Source organism: Amblyomma mixtum, chromosome 1 (genome assembly GCF_055824585.1).
Source record: "Amblyomma mixtum isolate Tamu chromosome 1, ASM5582458v1, whole genome shotgun sequence".
NCBI classification, from domain to species: domain Eukaryota; kingdom Metazoa; phylum Arthropoda; class Arachnida; order Ixodida; family Ixodidae; genus Amblyomma; species Amblyomma mixtum.
In genome coordinates, this window is record NC_143012.1 from 322,866,618 (window position 1) to 322,889,679 (window position 23,062).

General features: G+C 45.2%; 1 protein-coding gene and 1 long non-coding RNA gene across 2 annotated transcripts in view; one reads left to right on the plus strand and one right to left on the minus strand.

The window, feature by feature from the left end:
* Positions 1-23,062, plus strand: part of LOC149372722 (uncharacterized) — a 273,432-nt gene that overhangs the window by 218,338 nt on the left and 32,032 nt on the right. The gene's annotated exons all lie outside the window — the stretch shown is intronic.
* On the minus strand, positions 5,643-13,004 carry LOC149372731 (alpha-tocopherol transfer protein-like). Its single transcript, XM_089568145.1, has 5 exons — positions 12,866-13,004; positions 10,465-10,716; positions 9,240-9,433; positions 7,476-7,586; positions 5,643-5,834 (listed from the first exon to the last, which is right to left on the minus strand). The coding sequence occupies exons 1-5, from the start codon at positions 13,002-13,004 to the stop codon at positions 5,643-5,645; spliced, it is 888 nt and encodes a 295-aa protein (XP_089424271.1).

Consider the following 23,062-nt stretch of genomic DNA (forward strand, 5'->3'; position numbering starts at 1 on the left):
TTGTTTTGACTGTCAGCCGGCCGCGCAGCTTATGTCTTTGCCCATGCACTCTTACTTCGAGCGCTTCGTCTGCTTTCCCCAAAGCACTCTTGCGACAAACTTAGTACGTGTTCAGTGATGTTTGGTTGCTCATTTACTTGTCTGGTGAACGCTGCAAAATTTGTTTTTTATAGTCACCTTGTTTTAATTAAGCCCACGTTGTCACCGAAGACTTTTCAGGGTGTTTGCTGTTCCGCCGGGCGGACGGCACGTAAACGCCTTCACCAAGTCTTCTCCTGAGCTCTCTCGGCGCTACTTGGCGATGAGCGACTGAATCGTATTGGGGTAGCCGGACTAGAATCGCTTATTGGTCGGTTGGATGCGCACCTATGCGATGTTTTTTGCGTTCCAATGGGACATAGTGGCGCTGCGTCATTCTGGGTTTGTCCCTAGAGCACGCAGGGAATAGTTAGCCGCAGCACGCGCGCGCTGGTTGCGCTAGCGCTGCCTAGTGCCATTTTGACGGTGACGGTGGATCTCGTCGTGCGTGTCGCTGTATTTGTGTGATGGAGCAGTGAAAATCTTTCCCGGAAGTCTGGTCAATGACAGCTGGAAGGGTGTAGATTCGCGAAGAAATTGCAAGGAACATAAAGTGTGTTTTAAGACAAACGGAAAATTAGGTGAGTTGGAGGTGATTCATGTTCATGCTACGAAAAAAAAAAAAACAGGGACTGCAGGCACAGACATGTACAGCACAAGCACTGATATTTTTCCGAGAGCCCGGGGCAGGATAACTTTTTGCAGTGAGCTCGACCAGTATATTTCATAATTTTTGGTAGCACTGGCAAATATTGATTTAGGCGCTGGTTATCAGATGGCCGACAATATCAAAATAAATTGGGATTCAAGGTAGGTCATCGTGAAGGTTTGTCTACATTTCTTCGAAAGGAGAACCCAAGATTAAAACGCTAACGCAAAAGTTTTGCTCAGACCCCATTATCATTCACACTCTAGAGGCGCAGTGATATGCAGCATCAGAGACATAAACAATGTTTGATGCAGAAACCTGTTTAATGAGAAAACACTGTATGGCTGTCTATTGGCACAGGCAATATGCAGAGCAAGAATGCTGGATACTGATATTTTTTTTCACATAAGTCGTAATTCTCCTTGTACTGTTGTATCCGATGCTTATTATGTTGTAGAAAAATCTTTATTCTTTTTAAGGCAGCGAGGGTCGTTTGTGTACGGAGTGGTCGTGGACAAATCGGAAAGCGGAAAGGAATAGAAATCTTGACCACAGTGCTCCTCAGACACTCCTGTCATCTGCTAGTGAGACAGCCGCATATTTTTTTTTTTATAAGTGTGCTTCTCGATTGTGCAGGAAGCACGATTTCTCACAACTGTCTCCTGAAGGGCTGAGAATGTGCAGCAGTCGAGTGGTTGCCACAGAAGCCAATGTATGGCAGAGATACTTTCTTCAGGTGAAAAACTTGCAAAAAAGTGCAAAAAACTCGCAGAATAGTTATGAGTGTTCTAACGCGAATGGTCGAGGGTTTACATAACCAGAACATCGAGAGGACGTCGTCGGGCAACTCTATCTAGAGTATCCGTTGCTGGGGCAGGACACTTTTTTTTCTGTTGATGAATTATCGGCTTTTTTCGATAGAAAGGTAGAAAGGTAGGAGGTAGAAAGTCACCTGGTCGACCTTTTTATGAGCCCTGTCAATCGATTCACCAGAGATAGGCGGAAAAATAGCCATATTGAGAGCTGCGTTCGCAGGGAGAGATGTCATTTCATTTAAAGAAATAAATGATACAGCCGTAAGACAAAAATGCAGGTGTAAGTTGACTTCTAGAAGCCAGCAATTGTCATTCTTATGTTGGGTTTCTGCACTGGGTGGAGCAAGAGGTCGAGCGGCGTCACATGGTCTGCATTATGACGACAGCGAGGTAACTGCCACTTAACTATCGAGGAAACCAGGCACTTTTTCGTGGCATTCGTGCATCGTTTCGTGTAAGTGTCCTTACGCGGAGAGGAGGAGCCTACTTAACTAAGCAAATGCCCTAAGTGGACGTGGCAGTTAACAAGGACAACCGACCTAACTAGCACATCGCGAGGCCGTTCCTTGTTCTTCAGACCGGTGCCAGCACACCTTGTTAAGTTTTTCCCTGTTCGCTCTCTTTTGTCACTCCACCAAGAGCCGAGTCGAGTTTTTCCTTTAGGCGCCAAAAAAGCCACCTTACTAGTAGCACGCCGGTGACGACGCTGTTTACTCTCGAGCACCGCGTGCATTCCAGGAAACCGGTTACGCACAATTACGGCACTAACTACACACGCACAAAAGGACAGCGGCAACAGAACGGCAGCCAACATGCAACTGGGACTGCGCGCACCACTCGATCCGCGCTTGCTTCTTTGCTGTCCGTGTCAGTAACGTCTGGTCCTCGTCACTCGGCGTGCTGACGAGCTTCCGCATTTCACGCCCCTTTTAAAACACGAGCAGTCGGCGTGTCGGCTGTGCCTTGCAGGAAAGGAGCGGCCTTCCAATGCTTTGACTTTTCGTAATTGGCTAACTGCCGTTTGCAGCTCACAGCGGGACCGAAGAATGGGGGGGGGGGGGGGGGGGATTTTTACGGGCAGGGCACAAAACACAGAGTCTGAGTATAAGTCGTGCTTTTAAGCGAATAAATGAAATTTTATACAAAAAATTTGACCCGTTGTCTATTTATGTGTGACTGTGAGAATTGTGTCAAAGCGCATTGCTCGCAAATTTGGGTGCACAAAGGCAGCTCTCAAACGAGAAGCTATAAATGTACCTAACATTTCACCTCTTGGGAATTAAGACAAATAGCTTGCCCTGTTGGTACGTTCAAACCTTGCAATTCACCATAACACACGAGGTGAGGGCAAAGGAAAAAGTCGCAGCTAGAACTGATTACCGAAAACTGGCGTTTATGGTCGGCACTCGTCGTGTCTTTCCTTTTCGACCTTGACTCGTGTGTTACAAGGAACCTCGGGGTGTTCAAAGATTTGCTTTTGCCGCCAAAAAACACGGTGTTATGAAGTCACGGCATTTTTTGTTTGTTTTTAGTTATGACGTCATTGTGTAGTTCGCGTCACCCTTCGACGACAGTGCTGGCTCCGCATCATAAGCAGCCGTGTTTTGAACGTCTGGGCTTCTATGCAAGCAGTGCTGCCTCACTACATCTACCTTGGCGAAGGCGCAACTCGCTGGTGATAAGATCATCTGTTTTCTAGCTGCGGCGTCACTATCAGTTGGCGACTGCTATCCAGAGGTGGGAGATTTCATCCGAAGCCAATACCAGTACACAGGTGTCCCGTGCACCTCCCCGTTCACGCTTTCCTTGGTGCTTGCTTTTACCGGATCAGTTGAAGCTGCACGTCAGTACACTTGTCTCACATAAGCGCTAAACCATATTGGTGTTGCTCGAGAGATCAGCCGCAGAGAATATTCCCGATAACAGTTCATGTAACGCGCACATTCCCATCTTCGTGCCTTCATTCGCCTTCACTCATTGGCTACGTGCCTGCCAAAAACACCTCCGAACAATTGCGCACTCTCCAGAATGAAGCGGTTTTCTTTTCAGACTGCCAGTGCAGGAAGCTCAGTTTCTGCGGCCAGTCACGTGAAAGCCAACGCTATTCAGTGAATGACAGCCGCAGATCGACTTCGTCCTCGGGCATAATAAAGCAGTTCACGATGGTGGAGTTGCAACAGGAAGTTTGTTAGTCGGAGGCCAGGCGCAGTTGACGTGAAAGGAGAGCAGAAAACACAGTGGCCAGAGCTTCCAATAAAAAAAGGTTTGGTTTGGTTTGGTTTGGTTTGGTTTGGTTTAAGCGACTGGGGCTATGAGAGACGCCGTAGTGAAGGGCTCCGAAAATTTCGAACACCTGGGGTTCTTTAACGTGCACTGACATCGCACAGCACACGGGCCTCTAGAATTTCGCCTTCAAGAAATTCAGCCGCCGCGGCCGGGATCGAACCCGCGTCTTTCGGGTCAGCAGCCGAGCGCCGTAACCACTCAGCCACCGCGGCGGGGAATAAAAAAAGGATTCAGAAACCCCTATGTATACAGCTAAATTTTTCATTTGCTCAATTATTTACGAGAAATTTCTTCCCCGTGATTTTCTTCCCAGAACACTTCTCATCCATGCAAAAATCTTTTCTTTTTCGGTTTTTTAGGAGCTGATTTACTGCTTCATTTTTTTTTCTATTTGGGCCGTAACAGAGAGGTTGCAGTGTAAGAGTGCAGCTCCTATATTTTTTTTTTTTTCAAAAACATCATGAGGTACATAAGCCCCTGAATTCTTTCAACATTGAGCGTTTGCCAACTGATCCCAACTTCGAGAGTTCTATGTGGACCACGGCCGCAGTATTTTGATGGAGGCGAAACACAGAAAGGCCCGTGTTCTGTGGGATGTCAGTGCATGGTAAAGAACCCCAGGGGGTCTACATTAATCCGGAGCCCTTCACTACGGCGGCCCTCATAGTCTGAGTCGCCTAGAAACGTTAAAACCTTACAATCCACAATCTTTTAGCATTGTCTGAATGCATGTGTGTGTCACAACACTTGTAATCTCAAAACAATGTCACGAATCGTGCATAACGCGTTTTGCAACTGCCAATCAAACTTACGGGAGCTGTTGCCTTATATCCTGCATCACCTGACTGCAAGGCTGTAATAATTCACGTGCTTGCAATTCAGATTCACATTTAGGCAGGCTTATTTTTTTTCAGTGATCGATAATGAATGACAGGTCAACAGGACAACACTGCTGCATACCGGGCATTCCAAATTATCTGGCTATAAACACGCTTACAAACTCCCACGTATTGCAGAAAAGCATTCCATTTGCAGATTCATGGTGTAGGCACTTGAATTACTCAGCTTTCTGTGGTGATCATGACTTCAGCGTGCCCTAGAGCTCCGCAAAAGAACCAGAAAAAAATTGGGGTGATGGGCAGATATCAGTGTGGAGATTTAATATTACAACATCAACACGTCAAGGCCTGCAGAGAGTTCGTCCGGCCAGATTTACACAGTGCACCTTTAGTTGCTTTGTCGGCCTTGTCATTTTGGCTGTAGAACTACACAACAAAATCACACAGCCGAGGCAAATCACAGTGCCGGGCACCAGACTCTGGTGTCAATCCTTATCTTCCACAGACTATGTCCGGGGGGTGGCCTAGCACACAGGCTTTTTCAAAAAGTGAAGCACAGCAACGAGCACATTGTCCTTTTAGTCTCACCGACGAGACACAAGGCCTACGTGACGCTGGTTCGCAGTTCGTTGGAAAGTCCCATGTAGTTCAGCTCATGGCAAACAAACGTGTTGCGAACACACTCGCACCTAAGCATTCCTTTTGTAGATTCCTGGTGCACACATTTGAATGCATCCACTTCCTGCACGGGGCATAACATAACAGAGGGCATAACAGAGTATGTAACACTCTGATACCATTGGCCCGACGGTGTACATTTCGTGGACGCACACTGCACCTGAGCAGCGAGCTCAAGAGCGCGCAACCAAGTTTCGATGCAGACCAGATCCAAGTACGAGGTACCATAGCCTTTCATCACAGCAAGCCTTTCATCACACGAGGCACTTTCCGTTGGAAGGACACGTCGCATGGTGTTTAGGTGGCGTTCATCGTTGTCTTCTGATAGCCGTACGAGTTGAATTCTTCGAAGAATTTCTGCGCGGTCTTCAACTGCCTCTCGTACTCGTCGTAATCGTAGCTTTCATGCGTGCCTCCGTACTGCTCTGGAATCAGGTCGTCGGGAACCAGACCACGCAGTTTGCCTACATCGTAGCCCAAAAGGTGAATCTGTAATAGTCGCGCAAATTCAGTGAGTTGTCACTTTATCTCACCGTCAGGTATCCGCGCATTTACTGAATCACCCGCAGAACTTAGTGAACAGTCGAATAGGTTTTTCCTAGCTCACAGATCCCTTGTTTTAATTTAAAAAACTCAGTTATAGCTAACTTAATGTTCGCAAGGGCTAAAGCATATTTTGTTTAGGCTGCGAAGGCAAGGCAGTGCGCACAGTGCATGATCACATGCGGTGCCTTCAGCTAGACAGTTGTGTGCACAGGCTGCTTCATAAGAAGCAAAGCCGCATAGACACGAACAGGGCAGTACACCGGGAATACATGCCCGTGGGATTCCGATAGTCGTTCTCTTTCTTCTTCTTTTTTTCAGGAAATACAATGATGGCTTCTTCCAGACAAGTGCCAGTAGTTCAGTAGACATATAGGAGAAGCAATCATGCAGAAATATATTACGCTTTGTTTTCATCTGTTTGTAACCATGCATACATATTTTTTAGTCAATCTTTTCTCTCATATCTTTGGGCAATATATTAACGCGATACCACTAAGGGGTCCCATTCAGAGCTGAGCCCAATATTGTAGTTGACGTTGGCGTGTCGAGAAAATCCGGATGTTCATGACGTCACGCGTAGAGCTCCGGAATTCAAAAACGATCAAAACCTCAGGTAAATGCATTAACAGCTCGGAATACAAGTCAGTCGTCATTATGACATGTATGTGCGTGAAGTAAATAAATTGAGCTGGAAAGAAAATTTATGTAATGAAATGTGGATAGAACTTGTGACCCTTTGATAGCGAGCCAGACAAGCTACACCATAGACCACCCAGGCACATTCGTTCAGCGTGGTTAAAGGGAGACCTTGTGTATCTTGTCTTTCAGTGTCCATATCTGTAAACTAACATCCAAAGAGGACCCCGGGCCCCGGAGGGGACCAATCAATGCTAACGCATAATACTCATAAGGCGGAGCTCAAGTGTCCCCAAATTTTAACCCATTGTAACCCATTGTTGGCAGGTCCCACACGTATACTAATAATAAAACTATAAAGGTTTCATACATATATTAATAATAATCTTTTTGCACTACTTTCAGTTTTATTGCGCGCCCATATATATATATATATATAGTATTCAGTAGGGGTTCCAATGGCCCAGTTTACTAGTCTAGGTACAGTATTACGACAAACGCGACTGTTCTTTTAACGTTTATTTTGCCAACAGTTTCTGGAATGGTATTCCCTTCGTCAGGGCAGGCGTGCACTTAAGAAGGACGGAAGTGAAACTCAAAATAGGGAATAATGATGTAGTACACTTTTTAAGGCACCTCATACAATTTAGGCGGCGCGCAATCTATCACAATCGGCATCATGCGCCACACAATGGCTTTGTCGCCGTCGTATAAAAAATTATCGGACGTGTTCGCGAAGCTTCACGCTGGGCGCGAAAAGAACTAGCGCGTTGTGTCGGGTAGTGAGCTTATTTAGTGAGACTGTAAATATGTAAATTCCATGGCATCACGTTGTTTATATTCCAGCACTCGAAGACTGTTTTTCATATATACCAAATTTGATTGTTGAGCACATGTGCTAAGGAACTTGTTCACAGTTCTGCTAATGAAGAAGTGAAATTGTCTCACCCTTTTCACCAGTTTACTCTTCATGAAGGGCTTGGCAACAGCGAAGAGAATGCTGAATATTGCAGGGTGGTTGATAACATACACTCCTTTGATACGCATGGGAGCGCAGTCCTTAAGTAAAAGAGAATACAAAAGAAGGTGTTGGCCATCATCAGCCCGTCTTGTCATTAATTAATGCTGAAAAAAATGAATTGCCGGGATCAAGTTTTGGGCTAAGTCCTGGCTATCGTCTTCGCTGCGATAACAAAAGGGACTGTGGAGCGTTTGAAGTCAGTACTTTTGTGCATTCTTCAAGGAACATTCACTCTGTACTGCACGCAGATTTCAGTGTAATGAACATCGTTTAAATGTACGCGGTCACCTGCACCCAGGTGACCACGTATACTCAACCAAGTGCTTATTCACACATTCGTAAAAGACAATTTTATAAATTGCAAAAGAATCACGGCTTTCAATCCGCATACTAGCCGCAATATACGTCTAATTAATGATTACCTCTAGATCGTTACTGTGATTTTTTTAGCTGGAGCCGTGTTTCAGTATTTCGGGACAATATATCTACTGTTCACTTTTTCTTCTCATTTACCATAAACGGCGTTCTGGCTATGTTCTCCTGTCATTTGTTACGATATAATTTCTTTCTCGGGCTGTTATACGAAATAAAATAGTGATCTGAAAGAGAAAGGTAAAAAAGGCATTGAAAAATTAGAAATGTCACCAGTGCCTCGTCGGTTTATTTCTGAGGTGAGCGTGAGTAACCGCACTGAGAAATTGTCGAGCTAGTATATTAAACTTTCTGCAATGACCAAGGATAATTGAGGTTACGTTAAACGTAGACGCAGACAACTTTAGATACAAATTTTGCTATAATCTGCCATCGCAGGAGCACTGAATTCACATATCAGGCAGCACAATAAGTATGTCACACTTAGCCCCCCTTGTCTACACGCCACCGATAGATTTTTCTGTTATTTATTTTTTTTCGCGTGGTCTGCTATCTTACGATGGCCGCTACCATTCTGCACCGATAGAAACTGAGGAACTGGCAACTCGTTTCATTCATTTTGTTCGTATTTTGCATACCTGCGATACCCATGGAGAATTGGAGGGGGGTTGGCGGGGGGGGGGGGGGGGATTGAGTACTTTCGGCCAGAACTGTTCGAGCTAAATGGCAGGATCAGTGGGTCAGTTCGAGGTCAGTGACGAGGTAAAGTACTAATGGTTTCGATGAAGCGTAGCAGTAGTGACCGAGAGGGCTTGAAACGATAAAATTTTGAAAGTTTAGGGCTATTCCTACGCGTTTTTGTCTCCTCTTCATTAAAAAGTTAAAATGCTTCGAGCAAAGAAATTGATGAAACCATGTGCTGATACCGGCACTCGCAAGTATCTTCTTGGCGGATTGCTAATAATTCTGCGCCTCTGTGTCTTTTAGTGAGTGATTCATTTGTGTACTAGGACATTTCTGGTGAAATAAATTCCAAGTCTCAACTTGGCAGCCAGCATGTTAACATGTTGGCAGCATAGTAGCCAGTCTACTGTAGTGCAGGCTAGTAGTTCATCACAGCACGCCGTATCGCTCCACTGGGTTGGTTGTCATTATTTATGGCTGGATAACACCGCAGTGCTGACATCTTTCATACAGACAAAATATAAGAAACTGCTTATGTAACGCAGATCAGAGGCGCGCGTATCCTTGGTCTGGAGCGACGTTAGTTGTAAAGGGAATATTTCACATCGCTGTGCAATGTGTCCTTTTATACTGACCTGCGCAAGTGCTATGTATGTCCTGATAACGGAAGGCGTGTAATGGAGCAGGTGATGGGGTCCGAGGCCAGCCATGTCTAATACGACCACAAGTCCTCTGATCTGGGCCTCTTCATTTTGAACGAATTGCAGAATGCCCACTAAGCCCACCCTGAAGAAGTCAGTGAGTGGGCATATATCAGTGTTCCACGCTCCTGGAAAGAGAATGTGTAGATTAAAAAAAAAAAACAGCGCACGGAAGAGTGAAATCTGTTATAGCCTTCATTTAGCTCTGTATTCTGCCGTGGAACCACTCTCAGTTTGCTCATTTTGCTGCCAAGCCACTAGGCCACCCAATACATTTCCCCCTTTCTCTCTATTCCCTCTCCAAGTGCCATCTCCCACCTCTCTCCTAACACTGAAGAGAAGAATTTCTCTCTCTCTCCACTTTACCATTTGGCACCGTTGGGTTGGCAGGCGATTAATTTCAGTTGAATTTGCAGGTATCGTTGAATTGAATTAAATTCAGCTAAATAATTTAGATTAATTCTCTAAATGCTTAAGGTAATACGGCTGACGCTGTAAACTACACGTTAAAATGCAAGGCTATACAGCTAAACCAAAGCTGTAACAGCTTTCGCTGCAAAAACTACAATGGCTAAGCTACTGCTTAAAAACGATTTAGCAAAGAGCTAGCCGCACGGCGGTATTCCCTGCGCCCTTTCTGCTGCTGAGGATGACCTCCCTATAACAAACGATCCAACTGTACGTTTGGTACAGTTGGACGTTTGGTACAGTTGGACCCAACCGCACTGTAAGAGGTGACCTTTGTGTCAACAGGCACAATTTATATGCATTCTTCGAAACTTTGAAACTTAGATTCTTGGAAACTTGGAGGCGAATATCTTTTAACCAGGGTGTTCTTCAAGAACTGTGCACTGCAAATGGAATAGTCAGGGTATTCAACCACCTCCAATTTTAGCTTATAATTATGCCCGCTAATTGGAGTGACCGAAAGTTTGTTCATTTTTTTTAGGTAATTAAGAGACTATCGACCTCTGTCTTCTCACTCCGTGTCTGCCTAGTGGCATGACATGAGCAACAATGGCTGTCGTGGATGTCTTATTTACTTTTTGAAAATTTCTGAGAATCTGATTTCGAACAACGATATTTATACCTCTATTCAGGCAAGGCGATTGACTAAACTTAGAGACCATGATCTCGATGGAAGTACTGATGGTCTTACCTAATCTGACCAGTACTGCATATCTGCCTTCAGGGTCTCTTCCACGAGATAGTGTTGTCAGGTGATTCTTGCGGCAAGCGGCGTCGAAAGGGATATGGTACGGATCCAGAACATCGAACATTTCTGGATTGTTTCTTTTTGCGTCAAAGAGGCGCTTGATATTCTTGAAAGCCTGTAGGGCGTCGTACTTGCGAGCTCGTAGAAACATGATCAAAAAGGCTTCTTCCGTTGAGCAATGCAGCAAAGGTTCACCTGCTCAAGGCAAAACAGTGAGAAACGCAATGGTTTAATTATCGTCTCAATGAACAGCTCTTTTTTCTTAAACTAGGCGAAACCTGAGAAAGAACACAAGGTTTGTACGAACAGTATCAAGCCTATTGCATGTTACCAAAGCCAGCCGTTCCGGCTCACACCTACTTCGGCAGTCAACTATGTGGGACTTTACTGTCCACGAGATATACCTTTCGTTTTCCGCTGCTCGATCGATTGTGAAACCTCACTGAATGGGATGGTATACAGTGTCACTGTCATACTCAAAATTGCTATCGGTAATGATTAACATATTCATGCTAAGATCTGCACCTGGCTTATATTTTATCCAAATAACATTACACAGTATTCACCAAGGTTTCCTGAACACTTCCATACGAGAGGTAGAAAAAGGAAAATCAGCTGCACTGATCCTTCTCGGAACATGATAATACTTGTCAGCTAAAAAACAGATATCGCGGTTGAACATTACTAAGCATGAAATATTGTGCGAAAGCATAGTTTTTGCCGGTAGACATCACTGCCACGTACCTGAAAGCGTGATTGAAGTGCCCACTGAACAAGCGTTCTTTGTTATGCACGTCTTCAACATTTTCGTCATCAACGCCAATTCACACAATGTACGCCATGTCGCGTTGCAATAACGCGACACAGTTTCGACAACACTGCTGCAATAACGCGACACAGTGTCGCGTTATTGCAGCAGTGTGGTCAACGCCAACGCGTATTGCTCTAGTGCTGTGTTTCTGCCACAACCTTGTCCATGCCAACACATACAGCGCACATCTCTCTGTCATTACCACCACATAGCTCAAAAAGAGAATGTTAGTTCGATAGTGGGATTAGTTGATGAAGACGATGATGGGCAGGGCAGAGCGTGAGAGTGGGTTGCATTTTAGCGCAAGGCGTGTTCGGCTGCAGCGATAGCCTAGTGCTCTCGGGCAGTGGCCAGCGAAGCTGATGTGTTCCCGTCGCCTCCAGTTTGGAGCCCAGCCGCGGATATTTATTGCATTTATTTTTATTTATTTACTTCAGTTGGTATAACCCCACAAACACTGCAAGATCTTGCTCTGGGTTTACCCATCGGAAGAGTGCTCTCGCACTAATTGTGCCGCTTACACTACCGAAACCTCCCTCCCGTTTTCTGTCTTTCTGGGCAGCAGCAGCATAGCCACAGTCCACCAAGGTTGGCCTTTTAGTGTCATTGCTACAGCAGGCCATACAGAAGGAGAATATAAAGAGAAAGGCGCATTCCAAGTGAGCGCCATGAATCAGGTGATAGCAAAACACAAGAGGAAGTAAGGTAAAGATCCGGCGGACAACGCAGATTAGCACTGCACGCGAGGGGAGTGAAAATGATAGCCCCGCTAATGTCCTTGGGTCTGTGGAAAGGTTACGCCCATGAAACTGAGAAATTAAAGCTCCTCTCCCCTAATGGAAAAACGGGTCCGAATTGAGAGGACCGGTGAGGGTACAATGAGGGACATTCCCGAAATCCGCTTCACAAGGGCAATAAGGATCGAGCCGCCGGTCGAAACGATACAAGTATTAGAGGAACCATTCATGAGTTGTTATCAAAGCAGCAGGGGGTCGAGGAGAACGAAAGAGGGCAGGCAGAGTTGAGATAAAAAGGACCCACAGCACGACTGAAGTGTCGAAGTTTACGACAGGTCAAGGCACAGCCTAACGATGTCTGACCATCGTTCGCATGCTGGGGTGTACAGAAAGAAGCGGAAGCCAGGACTGTCGAAGCTAGCCACGCGAAGATGAGAAGGACGCAGACATGTCCACAACCCCATTTCTCCGCTCCCTAATGTGCGCTCGGACATGGTAAGGACGACCTTGAGGAGTTGCGAAGAAGGAGTGCAAGGAATATTTGATATCCAGTATGTAGAAGTCGAGCGTTAGGAGCCTGGAATGGGACTCAAGTTACGGGAAGCTGTCAATGTAGATATGAAATATATGCAGATATGATAAGATATGGTATGATGTTTTATGGCATGATATGTAGATATATGTCACAGTAGATACGAAAGATATGGTACTGACTAAACTTCGTACAAAATTAAGTCATCCCAATCAAACTTCCAATTCCTCGTTTGGCATGTAATTAACGGTTCGTGACGCTTACCTGCAATCAGTTCACGTAGCTCCTGAAGGGCCTGCCTTTTTACGTCCTCCGTTTCTCCAAGCTCTCGTCGTGCTATTTCTTGCAGGTGGTCTTTCAAACCATTGCCAGCAGGTGTCATGTCCTTGCTCAGGTTATTCATTGTACAAGCACTGTCTGTTGGGAGAAGTAGTTACAGTTTCTCAATGCGCACTGCGCCAAACCAAAGGCTTTCTCAAGAACCGCCACGAAAAGAAAGGTCTCGAAATTGCATAAATTTCACTCTGACATATTTAAAGCTGTATGAATCGCATACAACTGGAAAACTTATTGTACAGGATGTTTCACATTTAGGTGGAAACTGGGAGCACGTGACCGCCGCTCCTCGAGAACCGCTGCCGCCGTGGGCTGCACCAGGCGCATGCGCGGCAAGAGAAGCCGTCCGTGCTTAATGCGCGTGCGACATGCCGCCGATTCTCTGCGGGTGTTAGCGAAGTGCTGCGGTCTCGCTCCTAGTTTCCCTCTAAGTGGGAAACAGCTTTTATTGCGAAAGCAATACTACTTGCACTTTCACGCCGTTGCCGTGCCGCAGCCGGTGACCACCATCGTGCCGCGGCCGGTGACCACCATTGACCTTCATTTCACCTTGATTGCATTCGATTGGATTGCATTGGATTGGATTGGAGTGGAGTGGAGTGGAGTGGAATGGATTGAATTGGATTGGATTGGATTGCATTGGCTTGGATTGGATTGGATTTCATTGGATTGGATTTCATTTGATTGGATTAGATTAGATTAGATTAGATTACATTAGATTACGTTATATTAGATTACATTAGATTAGAGTGGAGTGGATTGGATTGGAATGGATTGGAATAGATCGAATTGGATTGCATGGGATTGGATTGGATTGGTTTGGATTGAACTGGATTGGATTATATAACCGATGCATCACCACAAGTCTAACCACAAGCACCACCACCAGCTACACTACCAGCTGTACCATGGTGTACGTACGGATATTGCTTTCGCAATTACCGGGCTTAACCAAGCTAAGCCACAGCGAATTTTTTTACTTACCTGCAGGCAGTGCGCTCTTTTTACAATTAGCGGCTGCAACAAAACCGCGTGCTACCTCCTATTTAGTAATTTCATCCCAAATATATATTTAATCTGCAGTAGGCATTGAAGTGACGTCAGGGCCATGGGCTTCAACACTCTAGCGTTAAGGGTACCGTTTAACAGAAAGTCCGGCGAGGTCGTCGGTATTGTGAGCAAAAATTCCCCGAAGCATCCTACGTGGGCCACCTAGGTCACGTGAACCTGTGACGCCATCGCAACCTGCCCACCGGATTGGGAGCAAACTGAGAAAACTAATCTTCGAGATAACGAGTCTACTTCAACTGCGATAGCCTCGAACATAGTAGAAACAGTTGCGCGGCTGCAGTCATTCGAGAAAAGTCTGATCGCCTCTGGCGTGGCCGTGACATCAGAGGGGCCCGGCCCGCCCCAAATTGAACTCATCCCCTCCCCCCCCCCCCCCCATTTCCCTTAGCAGTGCTGTTTTTTAGTTTTCCTCTCCGCCCTCCCTCCGATAAAAAAAAATTACATGCTCCACGAAAAGACGAATCTTGCTGCACTCTAAACAGGAGCAAACACGGAGTAAGCTGTCTTCTAGCGCACTCACTTTGCTTTAGAAAACAGTCCCTTTATGCCACCATATAGGCGTTTTCGCGTTTGGAGTGTACTGTACGTGCCTGCCTACCCTCCAGAAGCCCCCACTTCCCAACACAACTTTACGCAGAAGCTGAACGAAAAAGTGACAGCGAATGAGAGCGAAGAAGAGAGAATTTCTGGGCATCTTTATTTGCAACCTCCGCCTCTTGCCTGCCACGCCTGCCACCGAGCTTAAAAGTGCTAGTCGCTGGACCTTACAGACATACGGGTATAAGACGCTTTTGAACTTGTGGTTCCTACCCTTAGGTGTAGCGCAGTGACTTAGGCGTTAAGTGTTGCGATTGGTGAATGCACGGGCACTAGTAGCAACTCGGCCTCAGAGGACGTTACGCGGGTCGGAAAATGGGCGCGGAAAAGCTCTTGTACTTTGGGGTGCACGTAAAGAGAAATTCTCTGTAGGGTGCCACTACGGATATAGAATATGTCGTCAATGCCTGTAAAATAATATAATGGAAACTAACTGCACTTCATGTTTCAGGTAATATAACGAATTAAAATAAAGAATGATAATACTCCAACTGTAAAACAAAATATCTATTGTAAATAGCATCCTTAGCAAGTGTATACTGTGGTCCCTTATTGCGATCGCTGATGCACGCCCGCAGATGGATCTGCCTGGGTCGTTGTCGCCTCACAGACGCGGTTAACTGAAGGTGAAAATTTGCCGGTGGGCGGTGGGTGAAAGCTCATAGGTGGGAGATGTTTCTTTTTTTTTTATTTTACCAGTGGGTGCCTGAAGCTGCACACAGCCTTACTTCATTACAAGCTAAATTGGGTGCACCCCTTCCTATCAGTACTGTGATCTGACACTGCTGAAACGCTCTGAAGCGCAAAGAAAAGCGTGGATCAAATGACCTCATGAGTTTTTTTTTCCGCGCTATCCAGCTGCACATACCTGTTTACATCACCACATAACCCTCTACAAGTCGGCGACACTCCGCAAACTAAATGAAACGAGAAAATATTTCGCGGAACAGAGGGATGAACGTATTTTAGAACCTTACAGAATCCTATCAGACAGTTTTTGAATTCCAGCCGTCATCAGAAGACGTATGAGAATTTATTTTTTCTTCGTTTTGTTTATTTTACTTGGATAGCCGAACTAGGACCATTCCTCGAAATTTCGGCGTCTGAGTGTGAGACCAAAGACTTCACTTGCACCGTCAGTGAAGTACTGACGACTCTTTCTCACCGCCGAAAATTGGCGGTAAGTGAAGGCATGGGCATCGACGGTGAACATCACGTTTAAAAGCCCTGAAAATTCTGATAATACAGTTCACTTATAATCCTTTTGATAAGTCAACAAAGCCAGTCTTGCATGTGGGGATGGAAATGAATTGGAACTTACCGTCCGTTGCTGTATCCTTTCCGATTCACAATACCTCTCGAAATTGGAGGGCGCGTTCCACATCACAAAGATTGCATGCTTGCGATGGCGACCAGAACAAGCCGAAAGTGTCCGCTTCAGTAGGGCAAGTGAACTCGGATAATTCTCCCCGCGGTCTGAGGTGGGCCTTGTTTTTTCCTCTCGTTACAAGAGCTGATATTTAAATCTTTTTACCGCACGCTCCTCATTAACCTTCGCTGAATCGCCTCGGCAGCTTGCGCGAAATATATGCATCTCCCTCTCCGGCCTTGGAATTGGCCTCTCCAGACCTTCGCCTTTCCGCGCCAGTGTCTGAAATCTCGCGCCGGTGTATCAGGTTCCCCTACGTGGGCTGCAAACAACTCTCTCCTAGTGCAAGCATCGGTCATCGCCCTCACTCCCTCTCGACAACTGTTTTGCACGCTGCAGACAAACAGAGTGTGTCATCAAAGCGAAACAGCACACCAGTGTGTCATTCCATAGGAAACATCAAAAACAGCACTTTCTCTCTAACTGTATTCGGCTTTCTTCTTTATTTTTTAGTTATACCAACGGCAAGGTTTCCACAAACGAGTACATTACTTTGTGAAGTTGTTTTCGGCGGACTAGTCACATGAGCCTCTGTGTACTATCAGCAAGAAACGAAACGCGAGCAAGACAATTGAGCATCGACCAGCCAAATAAGTTCTTAGCCAGGGGAAGCTCACTACTAGCTCAGGTTATTTTACTTTCGAGGGCGTGAAGACTCTTCTTCAAAAGTGCTAATGAATCTTACTTGTGTTTCCACTCCAGGAGCTATGTTTGTGTTATTGTGGTCACGCCATAATTTTCCTGTTCGTGTTTCATTTATTGCTGAGAGTACTTAAAGCTTTCTTTGAGCCTTTTTTAATTTTTTTTTGCCTGCCAGTAAAACGATGCGGAATGAATTAAAAAAAAATAAGTAATGTTATTTTCTTTTCTAGTCATTTGTTTCAAGTAAGGAAGCGTCAGAAGCTTATGATTTTCGGAGCCGTATGTTTATGTGCCAATGAAACCTGAAACGCAGCAGAGAGAATCACGTGCTTAAACAATCTAATCACTGACCCTTTGCTGCACAGAGAGGTAAGTGCTGGCCTGAGACCGATCGACCGCTGCCGTCTGACGTTCATCAACACGTGCTTAGCCGGAGGGGACCGTGTGGCCTTATATAATGACATACCACAGCGCGTTCACCAAACGCTTCGGTTTCGGCGACTAGATATGTCAAGCATGGACTCATGCACAGCAGGTAGAGTCATAGACTAACGTTTACGGTGTGCAGATTCAAGGAAAAAAATATTTCTAAGCTACCTCGCTCGCCAGTCAGATGGCATTATTCTTGCAAATTAAAAATGCATGTCTCCTCGTGCTTCTACACGTTTCATTAACATGCTGTGCCTGAGCCCACCGCAATAATTTTTTTCCCGTAAATCCGCATCTCGAAAACTTTTGTCCTTGACTATACAGCTGCAGTGAATTTCTGCTATTGCTATCGTTTGGGCCGTCGTTGGGCGCTTCTTCAATCGCTCTTGATTTGGATTTGATGAACAGATCGCAACTTTGCAAGACACGGAAAGAAATCTTCTATTTTTAAGTAGATTTCAAGTGAAGAAGCGCACACTAGCAACAGAAATGAATCGCTTTCAGGAGCATAATTTTGTAGTAGACATCGCTATAGCAGCACGGGGGGCGACGTGTCGCAGTGTTCGTTCGCAAATCTATTCAAACAATCTCGAAATGTGCCCATTTCCACTATACCCAAACTTTTAATGATGGTACCTGCATAGTTCTTTTGTAGCCATGCTGGGAAAAATGCTAACGAAAATAATTTGATTTGTATGGCTGCCTAATTTCCGTTTCCATTGGAGGGGTACTAGGCTTCGGCATGTAGATTGCGAAAGGATGCATTGATTTAGAGGCGTTTATAAGTCCTCTTATGCAGTAGCTTGGCGGGTGGTCGCTTTATTTTCGTCAGTTTTTATCAATGAACGGTAATACGCACTCAATCCGCTGCCGTGGCGGAGGGTTCTCGGCGTTTGGCTGATGATCCTAAGGGCCCTGTTAGGGTCTCGGCTTCGGCGGCCGTATTTCGATGTAGGCGAAATACAAAGACGATCGTGTGCTGTGCGATGTCAGAGTATGTTAAAGACTCCCAGGTGATCTAAACTAATCCAGCCTCCTACATTATACGTCCTTCATAGCCTATGGGTGGCTTCGGGACGCAAACCCCACAATTAAAATAATATTAAATACAAGCTTAGTTTCACTCGGGTAGATGAAGCACTCGCTCGCCGGATTCGGCAAGGGTTGCTATTATCTTCGCGTCTCTCTCGTCTGGGAAGCGAACAAACAGCTGCGAACGAATGAGAAGTGCCCTAGCTGCAGCCTACCACCAGACGTGTGTGATGTGTGACACCTGTTGTGGACCTCCCTAGTAACGGTTCTTGTAAGCAAACGGTTCTCGAGGGAACCGTTTGCACCCGGCTATATCTTTAACTGCTCGAGCGTTGCACCGCTAAATGTACTTACCTTGTATAATGCTTCTCGCGGCTAAACATACTGGCATATTCATGCTGTACTTTGACGTCTGAGGTGGCATTTGGCGCTCCATTCGAGTGCAGCACTTGCCTGATTAGGTCAAAGGTACTAGAAATCTTCATCGTCTGCAGCAACGAAGAACCAAAACAAGCGGGATACGCAACAATGGTTCTGGAGTCGCAATTGCGCTCACTCTGGGAAACCACTTTGTCTAACATGAAATGAGTGGTAGTTTACCCAGAGTAGGAAGTGAGATGGATCAGAACCATTGCTGCGTATGCCGCTTGTTTGGCTGCTTGTATGTGTATACGATGCGGATTTCTAATAAATTTTGATCAATCAGGCAAGTACTCCGCTCAAATATTCAATGAAAAACAAGAACCATGAATTTTGATCTCACGCGTCAGATTACAGCATGAATATGCCAGCGGTTTAGCTGAGAGACGCCTTTTACAATGTGCGTTTATGTACTTTGCAGCACTGGCGCCAATTAAAAATTTGGCCGGCTATACGTACATTGGAACTATGCATGTGAGTATTGTGAACGGGCAATATAAATAATATGTGTAAGGCTGTATACAGCATGTATAAAACTCCATTTGCATGTGTCTTTGTACCTTTCGTTCTCATAACTTCATGTTCTACGTACCCTTTAATAAAAATATACCAAATGGTAAACTCGGTGCTCAAAAATAAACGTTCGCTTCGCAGCTTAAATACATTAGAAAACCTAAATTTTCCACTCATAATAATTAGCGAGAATGATGAAGTCGTTAACATCAACGCGGAAGAAACTTGTAGTAGTTCTGAAACCAAAGAAAGCATAGCAGCATATTTTTTTAACGAGGTGAGGAAAACAAATTCATAAACCACCCGTGCGTAACCTGGAGAATCAGCATACTATGCTGCAAGGGCCCTGAACGTATTACGAGAAGGTAGCCTCTCATTCTTTACAAAGCAACTGGCATATTGTGACTGTTGTCAAGGCCCTATTTGCCATGTTTCCTTCAGCGGTATGTTGTTCATAAACGGCGATTGTATATAATTAAAATCTTATTTCGTTAGGAGCGTTAGCATGAGAATTAAGGTATCCAAAAGTATTGGCTTGCATTTATAATTATTATATAGAGTACTAATATAGGGTCTAGTAATTATGGTTTGCCACTGAATAACTGCTGAAGCATAAGCAGGCTCCATGAATCATTTCTAATAAAGAAAAGATACTGTTGATCAGAATGCAGTAAAACCTTCATATTTCGATATAGTGCATTCTTGAAATGTTCTGTTGCCAGGATCAGAGCCTGGCCTTGAAGGTGCGAAGATCACTGCTATTCTATCTTTCTTCCCCCTTACGAAATCAATCGTTCAAATGTCATTACTGGCCACGGTCTCTTTCCTTTTTATTTTCATCGTTGCAGGCACCGACCAGACAATAAGTGTCCTTGAGGACGTGCTTCTGATCCTGTTTCTCATTATCTGTGGGTAATTTTGCTTCAACGCCAAATATTTCTAGCAAAATTTATTGCATCCTGTCCACGTATTCTTGCGGAAGCGATTTGAAACTCCTCAGTAATTCACGTTCATGGGCTCTGATCAAACAAATCGTTGCAGTTGTGATTAGCGCAATGCCCGACCGCCATCGCGCTGTGACTCATCCGGATGGCATATAGTTTTTTATTTCTTTTTTTTCTCTTCTCTATCTCGACTGTTGGCCTTGGTCGTTGGCTATTGGTCCTATGCTGGAGGGCCCACATAGCCATGTAGAAAAGAGGGGACATAACGCCTGCTTTTCCGTACAGCCCAATGCCTCAATCTCTTTCGGCTCTTTCCGCCCTTGTCCTTTCTTTACCCCTTGCCTTCCTTCGCCTGCTCTCTTCTTATTTCGTTTTTCGCGTGGTTTGAGGCGGTAGTGCATTTTAACAACAAAAGCCGTATTTTCATTATCTTGGTAGGTTCGTGACGCTTAATTTAGCCATTTTTTTTTTATTTGCATGACACCTGCTGTCGGCTTTTATTCTTTACAAGTAGCCAATATCTTGTGCGCGTCTCCCGGCCCTAACTTTCTCTTTCTACTCAAGACATACCGTGCCTCTTTCCTTTTCCACTGGATGTTTCAATTCAACTTGCATTTCTGGTTTCCTTTTTTTTTTACCTCAGTCATTGATTTTTATTTGTTTAATGCCTGGGATAGCTATGATGCGGCAGGCGTTCCTTCACCTTTATTTTATTCTTTTCTTTTGTCCTTTGTATTGCACAGGGACTTGAAAATGAGAAAATGAGATCACTGCTGTGGATGCCGACAATGTGGTGAGCTGCGTTCCATGCGCCAGGCACGACACAATGCTCCTCATGCTTGCTGTCTTGCGAACACATGCAGAGTTCCCCGAGGATCATGTTGTTCCGCAGCTGTTTTCAATATTTAGTCTGGATATGCCTCCCGGCTAACAGTGTGCGCCTGGGTAGTTTGAAAGGGAAGTGCGGCCTCTTTGAGAATGTTCGAAAGACACTCGTACGCTGTTGGAAGCTTGAGGCACGGACAGTGGCAGGGCATCGTGCGGTATAAAATTGGTCTCGAGGAACAGAAAACGGCGCAATAACTGTCTCACGTATCTCGGTGGACCCCCAGACTACGCCGTAAGTAAGGGATAAATTAGCTTTTCTTTTTTTTTTTGCACACCTCCTCCACCTTACGAAACCGGGAGGGGGGGGGGGGGGGGGGGGGGGTTATATGATACGTGAAAATGTGCTGCGCTTCTCTTATGTGTCCTAATTTGTTATCCGACCTCTTCAGTATGATACTATATTGTCACGAATATTACACAACACACAGTTGGGGACAGAAAAACTGTTCCATACTGCAGAGCAGTCACAAGCAAGATAGCGAAGCACTTCTTCCTACACTTCTGAGCTGTATCAATGTACTAAGAAGGTAAAGATTATAGGGCTACATTTCGGCCGTATCTTTTTGTCGTCACGGCGTTGACAATGTCCTTCTCTCAATTTTTGTGCTCTGCTGTTAGTGCAGTTTGCAATAACTGCTTTTATAGAAACTATTAACATTTCAGTGGGCATTATTCGTGTATTGCATTAGTCCACTGTTTGAGGACGTCGACGCCAACAATGGCCGTGACACAAGTCATCAATAAGTGAACGCTGTCTTAAAGCGTAGTATGATTCGCTTTTATGTTTCACCGCTCACGCACCCCTTCTCGTACTTGCCACACCGATACGGTCTCGTTACATCACATAAACGCTGGCAAGGCCATAACGTCTGTGGGACTGTGTGCGATGGCGGCAGTTCATATAAGCATGATATTTCAGCCTCCAGAGTTCGCATAGTCTTGCTGCCTCTCCTAACTTTAACCTCTGTGCAACAAAGGTGACACTTCAGAAACAAGCGGCTGTCGCTTGCCCACCTACTGCAGCGGTCTAAAATTAGTGGCAAGTTCAGTCGTGCCAAAAGCAGTTCCTTTTTCTTTTTCCAACAATAGTGAACGACCTGTACAATAAGTACTACTCAACGGCACAGTCCGATAATCGCAGCAGCACGCTAACACATGACGCGTCTCCCAGCGACCGCTCTTGGTATCTACAGACAGATACCGCAGCCGCTTTCAAATGTTTTCTACTCCTTTAATGCAAGCATCGGCGTAGCCGTGTTAGAGTTGACACGTGACTTTGCGGCCTATCCTTTCCTATCATTCGTTCTTATTAAAATGTCACTTGCTTTCTCTTTGCCGGTGGAATTGGACAGGTGCGCTTTCATTTTGACCTTCTGAGCGTGGTCCCATATCGAGTCCTCAATCTTGCGGCCCCGTAATGGCTAGTATGCACTCATGCCTAGCCTTGCGCGCCACTATACTCCACGCACCGCTCTCCAGGCGCACTCTAAAGTGGGGCATCGTGTTGAACTGGCCGCAGGATGAAGCACGAAAAACGCAGGAAAAAAACGATTATGCAGGAGAGCTTCGTCCGTATAACTGTTCCTTCCTGTGTTCTTCGTTTTTATCTCTATAACCAGTTTATCTCCATTCCCCGCACAGTGAGCTGTCAACTCGCCCCCGTTCTTGCCTTGCACTCGAAGCTTTTTTCGTGCTGCGCTTCTAATCTATGCAGGAATCTATTAAATAAAGCAACAGTAACAATCAGCGGTCCCACCTGCAAGGCGTGATGTCAACACTGTCTATTCGTTTACTCTTACCTGAAGCGTGTCTTAAGGAAACTTTATTTTCGCACAGAACGGGAAAAGCTAGATGCATTAATGATCTCAGTAATCGAGTTCTTTGAATGCACGCAGTTTAAAACTAATTACACCTTAACTGAGGACAAATATTTTCCAATAGTGATGAGAGGGGCTGGGAAAACCCGAGAATATTAGAGAAAAACAACCGAGAATATTGGAAGAAGACAAAAAAAACAGCTTTTCTTGTCTTTTTTGAGGGGTGGGAAGCGGGAAAAAATTGGAAATGGCACATAACGATAGTAAATTAAGTATTCAGCAATTGATCCAATGAACATTGAAACATTGATGAACGGCTCCACCCCAAAAAAAATGAAAAACT